Below are 9964 nucleotides of genomic sequence, written 5' to 3' on the forward strand. Positions count from 1 at the left end.
GGGGGCTGGACTCGATCTTCCAACGTCCCTTCCAGCCCAAATGTCTATGAAATCTATGAAATAGCCCAGGAGGCCAGGCCTCTTCTCCTCCTATGTTTCTATTTTGGTTAACACCTACCCTCCTATTGACTGGACTTAATTTGGTAATTAACTTTATGCACAGACTTCAAGGTATGATCAGGATTGTGTAGCTAACCTCCCAATGATCCCATAAAAATCACTATAAATTTAGAAGAATGAAACTTTTAAGTAACAACTTGGAACTGCACCAAGGCCTGGAAACACAAGCTGTGGTCCCTTCCAGCTTTACTGGACTCCAAGAGACTTAGCTGTGAAGGCTGGAAAAGACAAGAGAAGATCCACCTCAACTTCTCCCATGCTAAAGCAAATCCAGAACTACCACGAACAGCGCAGTTTATGTTAGTGAAGTGTGCACCAAGGACTGAAAATGCACAAAACCAGGAAGCTAAAAGTCCACACAGGCTAACTTTTCCCCTGGAAAATCTGGCTAACAAAAAAGAAGCGGACCAGTGATGGCCTCACCCCACATATTACAGAACAAGTGTTTGGTAAAGGAGATGTATATTTATTCACTTTACAAAGAAGGCGGTATTTAGTTGCAACAGCTCCATTTATAGACAAATATACTGTACATTATACTGGTGAATGGCTCCAACCTGTATGATACCTTGCTCTTAAAAATGTTTATACCACTTCAGCTTCCAATAGCTGAGCAAACAGCAATCCTTGTTCTGCCACTGAGATTAAAAATCCTTAATAAATGTATACGCTTTGCGTTACATATTCACAAGCATTTGCCCTCCCTTTACCCCCCCACCCTTTTTTTTTTTTTTAAATTTGTGTTCTCCTCCCCGTCCTTTCAAGACAAAGTCCTACCTTGGGGTCGGCATTAAACTTATATACAGGCTCAATTAAAACAAAATTAGGAACCAGTGATAGTTCTGATGTCCTTCCAAAGCACAAGAAAAGTCATTGGATTTATACATATAAAAGTCTTGAGTCCAATTTTGTTTAAAAGAAAAGAAACAAAACAGCGGGTTAAACCAGGCTGGCCATTAGACATTGTCACAGCCACGGTGAACCTATGTGGGGGGAAGAGGGGGAATGAATAAATTCAATTGTGAATTTAAATATTACAAAAATATTTTTTTCTTTTTTTGAAAAAAACAAATGTAGCAGGATGCCCACTTGCTATTGCTAACTGAAGCAAGAAAAGAAGGTATAGATTGGTCTTTGATCCTTTAATATCTGAAACAAATTTAATGTAAACCAGAAACAAGTTTACCACACAAACGGTGGTGGCAGGTTTATTTCACTTGAGATACAAATGCATGTCCATGTGATGGGCTTAATCTGATCAGGAGGTGAAAGAAATGTTTCATATAAGCTCAGGGACACAGGGCGAGAGAAGGCTGGCGTGGTCAAACATTCTGGATTCAGAAGTGCACAGTACCCAGATGTGCCTCTGCACATAACAGAGTGCAGGCTCAGGCCTGGCCTGTGTAACTACAGCAACTTTCAGCAAAATGATCCAGAACTTAAGAGTTCAGGTGGCCCACTTGATTTACTAGGGATCTTTTCTTTTTTTCTTCAAAGATCTGCTATTCTTCTTCACTTTCATTTTCTGGGTCCAAATCAGAGTCACCATTAATTTCTTTATCAACAGCCATTTCTGGTTCTTCTGATTGTTCCTCTTTTTCTTCATCTTCTTCCCAGTTGTCCTGGCAGGGGAGAAAAGTGGGGCGCAGGGGAGACAAATAGGAAGAGCTGAATCCTTGATACAAGCACAAAAATCTGCATTTTTGTTACGGGAAACAGAAAGAAGAATCCAGACACAAAGTTTTACTTACGTCTGAATCTTTATCAGCAATCATCTCATCTTCCGAACCTTCCTCTGAAGATTCTGGAAATGGAAGAACAAACAATTTTATGCAGAGCCTTTTCCCTGATGAATGCCAGTATCGTGTGCCACTACACAGCAAAGATCTGGCTGGCACTTGAACCATTACTTAAAATGGCTTTCTGCCTGAAAATATTTGGATCAGTATGTGTCAGGATTTGCACACAAAGGGCTTGTCTGGACAAGCGTGGTTGTGCAGTATGTGGCACTGCAATCATGTTTGCAGTGCCACATACACAGTCTGGTGTTCTCCATGCTGCAAGGGTGTGTTGGCCAAGCGTGCGCTGCACCGGGATTTTTTCTGCGGGTTTTTTACTCCTGGAAATCCACAGAAAAAAAAAATGGAGCAACGCATGCTTGGCTAGCACGTGCTGCTGAAAAGTGGGGCTGGGCAGAGCTGCACTCCGCTGCCAGCCAGGCTCCACTCAGCAGAATTACTGTGGCTGCAGCCCTGGGAGGCCCCCAGGTAAGGCTGCACAGCGCTGACCCCAGCCCCCCTACCCCACCCGGGGCAGCTTGCCACATGCTAAAGCATGTATGGCATTGGCGTTCCCTGGGGACAAGTAACAGTGGCACAAGGTGCACCACTGCTACTTGTCCTTGGGGAACCCGATGTCCACGCATGTCTGGACATGTCCAAAGCGTTCACACAAGGACACAGATGTCCTAAATCCTAGAGTCAAACAAACCACCTTTTCCGTTTCTTTTCATAAGAGCATATTTGGAAGTTCCTTTATTAAATCCACCTTCAGTAAACATGTACTTCACACTACGGACAAGACCCATTAAGTGAGAATTCTGGACACGGAAGTTAAATTCCACATACTAGAATCAAATAACCATGGCTTAAAGGAAAAAAGAAAAAAAAAAGTCTACCAATGAACAGCTGTCTCACAATTGTGTACCACCTTCTCCCTTCCATCAATTTCACCTCCCATACAACAACAAGTATAGAATTGGGATGTACGTGGCTGGCAAATGTGTGCAACAACTGGAACTCGTGTTCAGCAGTCCAGGAGCACTCTCAAGATAGTCCCATAGAAAGCTCCTAAGCTTACCTTCCTCATACACCAGCTTTGCAGTCTGATTAACATCGCTTACATCCTGAATTTTTTCTAGTGCTGCAATCTGAAAGGCATTTGGAGACAAACGTAGTCATGAGTACCAAACTTAAAAATTATTCTCTCTTCCATTCCTCTTCCTTAAATTGTAGCTTAAGGACAACTAAATATCTTGGGGAGGGGAGGGAAGGAGGGAACACAAAAGGGAGAAACCATAAAAGCTAAAATACAAATGAGGAAAAAAAATACACCTTAACTGTTTAAAATTCTTCTGATTATTTTTATATTACAAAGATTGGATCAGCATGCAGAAGAAAAACATTTAATCATACTGTCCAATAAGCAAAACAGCATCCCAAACATACTGTAACATGAAAAATATGGTCAACAGCAATCTGCTGATTATCATAAAGTCATAGAGAAGCAGAGCTAGAAAGGACCTCCAGATGTCTAGTCCAAAAACCTGTCTAAGGCAGGAACATCCCCATCTAAAGGATCCCATATTAACCATATTTTAAAAACTCTACATAACACTACCCTCAACCCTAACAACAATGACCTAACACCTTAACCTACCACAGGAGAACCACGGGAGCTAATGTCCTGCTTCTATGAAATATTGTCAATAGATGCTTAAGAAATCCCAGGATAGAGGGCCATACCCCCCCACTACAGAGGAAAGCAACCACCCTCCTTTCCCCCAGTGTGCTTGTCTACCTGTTCACCAAGTTTAGTACCTGTAATTAGAGGTACAGCCTTAATGCACCATAAATCAGCACTACCGCTAATTTGCGCTGGCACATGCTTTTTTGGTAACACTAACATGTAGTAAACTCATTCTACTGCACATTAGCATGAGTTTTGCCTGCTGTGCTAATATGCAGTAGAATGAATCTACTGAGCTCAAAGTGTTGTGTGTAGATGTGCCCAGTTGGTGTTAATTTGACCATGGGGTAAAATTCCTTCCTGACCCTAAATATGGCAAACAGTTTGACCCTTATTAAATCAACTGGGAAGCATAATGTGGACTGATGTGACATCCAGTATCTGCCCTAAGTTGTGCATGACAGGTTTGGTCAGACCAAACTGAAATGGAAGTTAAATCTCTGAACATTTTTACCCAACACTGTAGAGTTTATAACTTATATTCACCTGGGTGATAAGAAGATAGAGTTTCCCATGGAGACGAGAGAGCTTCTGCAAGGTTTTTACTCTGCTCTCCATTAACTGGTACAGCATCCCCAGCTGAGGAACCAAGTCTGGCAACTTTAGAGAGAAAGAGAAATTGTATTAATAGGGCTGCCGTGTCCCCTTATCTAACTTTTCACATAACAGAATTAACTGCACTTTAGGAGCTGTCTTAAGAGTCCTTTCTTCATATTGACACTGACAAAAGACAGAACTGATATTTCATTGCGTTTAAATGAATCTCTCAAGCAGTCTGCTAAACAAGTACTTATGTCAGCTAAAAGCATAAGTCCTCAAGCCACATTTAGACCATGGTGGAACTCACTTCCTTTTTTCCCTTCTTCACTCCATTCTTGTGAGCAGTTTTAAGAGGACTGATAGGCATGGTAGCATGAATGGAAGTCACACAGTTACAGCTGCAAGCCTAGGAATATTGACGCACCACAGTCCTGACCCATGAAATTCTCAATATAGATCTGAGCTTCTCTATAGCAGAAAGGATCAATTATGCCAAATGACTGATTTTCGTTGCTGGAGCAAGACTGTCTAAATCCATTACCTGGGAAAGAAGGTAAAAGCTACTACACTGGTTTACCCATGTTACCTATGCTAGTTCCCGAGCTCCAGCATATTTCTACCCTCCCAGCCAAACCAAAGATGAAGAGTTTTAGGTCTGCTACACAGCTTCTACTGCAAATACAATGTTAGTTTAGAGAATTCAGCCCCCACAGAAATGAACACTATATTCAATCATCAACATACCTGGGTCTATTACTAGCATGCACTTCAGGCTGACTTGATGCTAATGATATTACTTGTTCACAGAACAAATGTAGCAAACAAATGAATTCTAGAGCATATGGAATACTTTACAGTAACAATATAATATGTTTTTTTAGAACTTCATTTTGAGAGTAAGTAGTGACAGCTAGGAGGGTGGATTTTTGAATGGAAAAGCAATTACAAAAATTGACTTAAAATATCTAATCAGCTCTATTTACAAGCAAGTTACTTACTGTGGAAAGGTAGGATGCATGTATAGAGAAGATAGTCTTTAGCCATCGAACCATTTGTGAGGCACTGGAAGAGAGAAAAGCAAATAAAATCAAAAACATGAGTATGCTTTCTGGCCACTGAAGCAGATCAATATAAAGCAGTGAACCATTTTGGTTTAAAAATGAACCCAAGCTAAAAAGAAGAATTCAACTACACAAAACATATGCAGCTGTATTAGAAAAAGGGAAGATCTAAGTAGTTACGTTAAACTAAAATCTGCTGTGTTACCTTACAACAGGGGTGAGCAAATTATGGCCCGCAGGCTGGATCCCAATGTTGGGCACCTGCCAGTGCCCACTGGCCCAGGCCTCAGCCAGCACGCAGCTTCTGCTGGTGCTGTTCCAGGTATGGCTGCAGCCAGTTGTTGCTCTGCATTCACTGCCTCCAGCAGCAGCTCCTGCTTTTCATCTTGCTCCCCCAGCACCATGCTGGGTGAGCAGTTTGTGGGGTGGCTCCTACCCCCCGCCCCAGTGCACAAGGATCCAGCTTCAACTCACAGCCACCTTTCGATGAAAGGTGGCCAGGTTCTAGAGCCAGAGCCCCATCCACCTGCTGGAAGCAGCAAGGCACGGTGCAGCAAGAGCAAGAGTAAGAGCTGTTACTGGAGGTAGGGGGGCAGAGTAGCACCCAGCCAGCTGCAATGGGAACAGCCCACCAGAAGCTACTCCTGCTCTACTGTACTGTCATGCCACTGTCCCAGGTGGGCAGGCCAGCAGCTTCAGCCGAGTGGCTCCTGCCCCAAGGTCTGGGCTCCAGCTTCAGCTCCTAGCCGCCTTCCCAGGAGCCAGAGCTCGAGCCCCATATGCGGGAACAGGGATAATAGCAGGTTCCAGCAGCCTGTTCCCAGGGCAGCTGCAGCTAACTGGGTGCTGCTCCTCACCCCCATCCCTAGCAGCAGCTCCTCCTTTCACTCCTGCTGCTCTGTGCTATGCCTTTCTCATCAGCTGCACAGGAACCTCGCTCCAGATCCTGGAACTGGAGGGAGGCCACAGAGCAGCACCCAGCCAGGCTGCAGGCACCAGCAAGAACATGGCACAGGCTGCCCCTGGTGCGAGTAAGTGCGGTTCAGCCCCAGGTGAAGTGTTGCGGGAACAGTGCAGACCACACCACCCAGAGAAGCTCTGCTGCATGTGCCCCCCACCCCCGTCCTTCCCTCCCTTCACCCACAGTAGGTTCCCAGGACTTAGTGCACAGGCAGCACCACCTTTACACACACATGCAGATGTCCTGCTGCAGAAGGCAGGGGCATGTGATCCCAGACTCTCCTGCCCCTCCCACTCCACTCCTGAACACTGCTCCCACCTGCCCACAGCCCTATTGGGAGTTTTGGTGAGATTGGGGGTGGGGTGCCAGTGCTGACCTGGCCCAAGACAGCTGATCAAAATTCCCTATGTGGCTTGCCCTTGGGTCCAAATAACTGCCCACCCCTGCCTCATAATCTCTTGCTTTTAACACTGAAACCAGATCAAAATTATTCTGTTTCCCCACACTGTCCCCCACACCCCTAAAAATATGGAGAAAGCTTTCACACCTCACAAAATGTCTTACGAAGTGTCCCAATACTGATAAAAAGGTTCTTTACTACACTGAAATTACTAATTTAGTAACTATTTAGGAATTTATCAAATCTAAACAATTATATATGATGTCATGTATCAAAAGTATTTATATTCTCTTATACCATGGTCAATTAATGCTCTGTAAACAAAAGTCCTGATAGTTTGAAATACAAACACTAAAAAAGAACATGAAAATTTAGCTATCTTGAAATTCCCCTTCTTGAAATGCAGAAGTAAAAAATAACAATCATCAAGTCTCTCAGCAGCTGAACTATATCCTTGAAACATTAAAAAGCCACAAGCTCAAAGAGGGCTTTTTTTTGCTAAACATAAAAGAGCTTCGAGGCATTTTGCCCAATGGGGGGTTTCAATGTTTTACATTCATATGAAAAAGTAGAAAGAGAAAAGTAAGTTAATGTAAAAATTATGCAAAGGTACATAGCCAAGTATCATGTTAAAAAACAGAAAGCTCACTGTGATCAAACTTGCTGCTATTTTGCTTCTTTAAGAAAATATAAAGAAAAGAATAGCTAAATTTTACACATTTCCTATATGACACATGGTAAAGGATTTTGAATATTATATTCAAATGTTGGTTCAAATACCACCCTACCATAAATGCACTGTGCTATCACAAGAACTACAAAGTAGGACAGATTGCAAGAATGGTATACTAACATTTACTCACTTCAGCCTTCCAGAACATTTAAAGTAACTCAGATTTTGGGATCCAATACTTATAGTTAACATCAGTGAATACCGAGTGTATCTAGACACAGGTATACTTAAGTGTTTAAATTATTTATTTATTTTACAAAAACTACACCCCTAAAACATACTGCATAATTGGAAATTGGCTTGACTGGATTTCTGTGTGTGGTCTTCTATATGCATTCAAGAATCCTAATTAAATCAATGCCTAGTGGACACTGCATTCTACAAAAAGAACGACAACAACAACAAAAGAACGCAAGTGTCAGGGCATTAAGTTACAAAATACAAAGTTTTATGAACTACTGTGAATTATGAAACTATGCAAGAATATCTGATGAGTATCTGACACACTTTAAGGAAGTATTTAGGAGTTTGTTTTTTTCTTAAATCGGATGCAGACATTATTTCCCCGAGTTTCCCCCTATCCCATTAGAAGAACATTTTCTGGTTTGTGTCCTTAACCCCGTAGCTTAATTTGAAGACTGAAACCTGTTGGCTACAAGATGAAAGCATCAAGACAGGTCCAGCAAGTGAGACAATAAGGGGATGCTTCATATTAGCATGCTTGCTTGCATCCTCTCCTATTTGAACTTGTGCCATTCCTCAAGCTGACTACCGAGTCCTGATAGAGACCTCTCCAAACAGCTGCAACCTTGGCTGCTCATGTCAGTTTTTTCCTTTCTAGATGTTATAGTCTTGGAATCACTGCAGCGAAGCCCACTGAAACATGTGAAAAGGCCTAACTCTCTTAAGAATAGTATTTTAAACTAGTTTGCAGGTCATTTTTCTTACCTGTATGGGTGACCTTGCAATCTCTTTGTAAGCTAAAGAAAATAACAAGAGGTCAATTAGAAAAAGTGGCATATATGGCAGTTTTCATCCTGACATTACAGTGATGTGACAGTCCAACAACTCAGGCAGTATTCAGTCTGCCAGAATTAGCCATCACAAAAGCTGATATATGCTCTAAAGGTTCCTCTAGCTGCTGCATCAACTGGTTGGGGAAGGTGAGTTTTCTTACAGTAACATGACTGAAGCTCTTACCATATGCAGTCATAAAACATGTATGAAAGCCAAGTTACAGCTGGCAGGACAAAGCAAAGAAACCCTTTGATACATGTACAGTTATACTGCCTTCAATTAAAACTACTAAAACTACCACACAGCTGACAAGCTGGAATGTTAAAGAGCTTACTGCTAAATGAAAAGAGTCTGGAGCAGACTGAAGAGTCCCAGGCTCTGAAGAAAATACACTTGCCAGGTGAAGATCTTTCCCTCTCCCTGGTCAGTCAGTCAAAGATATTTGCACACCTAAAAGTGTGACCCCCTTCAAGAAACAGGTTTGACTAGAAATGCTGAACTTCAAATACATTACTGCTAGGGAGTTCATACTATAGGCTTAGGTTAAAAAGGAGATTCTTAAGGAAGAGTTTTCCATGGGGTGAAGCAACCCATCTCCAAATGCCAAAATTTGACATTTCAAACTTTTTTTTTTTTTTTAACTGCCTACTAATGTACAGCAAGTCACACAAGCACTTCCTCCTGAAGTTTATCCGACAACACAAGGAAAATGAGCCCGGCTTTGGTAATATCTGGGGACCTACCAAACTCACGGTGAAAGCAGAGTGTGCAGCAGCTCCTTTAACCTTGCATGTTCCCTCCAGGAACAACTTGCTCCTTTCCCAGCCCCCGCTGCTGATTAGCAGAGGACCCCGCTACTCCCTCTTGATCAACAGAGAAGCTAAAACCATGGTTTTAAACATGGCGCCATTTTTACCTCCCCTCCAGCAGCAAACAGGGCCATCAAGGGCCCCGTAGCCAATCAGTGGCAGGAGGCAAAAGCGGTGCCTTAACTGTGGTTTTAAGTTTTGCCTCCCCACTGATCAGGAGCAAGCTGCAAGTGAGGCCCCTCCACCAATCAGCAGGGGAGGGGGACGCACAGGGGAACCTGCAAGATTAAAGCAGCCACAGTGCACCCGACTTCCACCATGAATTCAGTAGGTCCCTAGTAATATCATACTTCCCATGCATCTGGCTGCAGTCAAATAGGATATGCACTACCTCACAATTGCATAACCACAGGACCCATTTTATGGAGCCAAAACAGAAGACGCATCTTAGGACTTCCCTAATAAGAGCAGAAGACAAATATAATTTGTCCCATAGCACAAGTGCAGCATCTCCTACCTCATGCAGCAGGGGAATGACAGCATGTACAGGTATCCTGGCTACTGTATTCTTTACTAAAGCTTCCTTCCTCGTTTGTAGCACTTTCTGTTAAAAAAAAAAAAAGGGGGGGGTTTCCATGGAGAAACATTTGGGTGGAACATTTTTGGGCCAGCCCTATTAATTACATCATTGAAAAAAAAACCTCACATTTACAAAACATTGATACAGACTATGTCCAAGTCTCTGCCCCTCACATTGCCAATTCAGTACACTCAGAGAGAAGGCATATGCAGCAA

General features: G+C 42.7%; 1 protein-coding gene across 1 annotated transcript in view; it reads right to left on the reverse strand.

Annotated features, from left to right (window-relative positions):
- Positions 1-565: 565 nt before the first annotated feature.
- The window catches only part of WDR43 (WD repeat domain 43), a 41113-nt gene continuing 31714 nt past the window's right edge, over positions 566-9964 (reverse strand). Inside the window, exons 11-17 of the mRNA XM_019548588.1 lie at positions 9687-9773; positions 8292-8323; positions 5187-5250; positions 4135-4248; positions 2980-3049; positions 1872-1924; positions 566-1742 (exon numbers count right to left, since the gene is read on the reverse strand). Of these exons, the coding sequence (XP_019404133.1) occupies positions 1623-1742; positions 1872-1924; positions 2980-3049; positions 4135-4248; positions 5187-5250; positions 8292-8323; positions 9687-9773 (540 nt within the window). The 3' untranslated portion in view covers positions 566-1622. The remainder of the gene's footprint in view (positions 1743-1871; positions 1925-2979; positions 3050-4134; positions 4249-5186; positions 5251-8291; positions 8324-9686; positions 9774-9964) is intronic.

This window comes from Crocodylus porosus, unplaced genomic scaffold (genome assembly GCF_001723895.1).
Source record: "Crocodylus porosus isolate Cpor-Errol unplaced genomic scaffold, CroPor_comp1, whole genome shotgun sequence".
Taxonomy (NCBI): Eukaryota; Metazoa; Chordata; order Crocodylia; family Crocodylidae; genus Crocodylus; species Crocodylus porosus.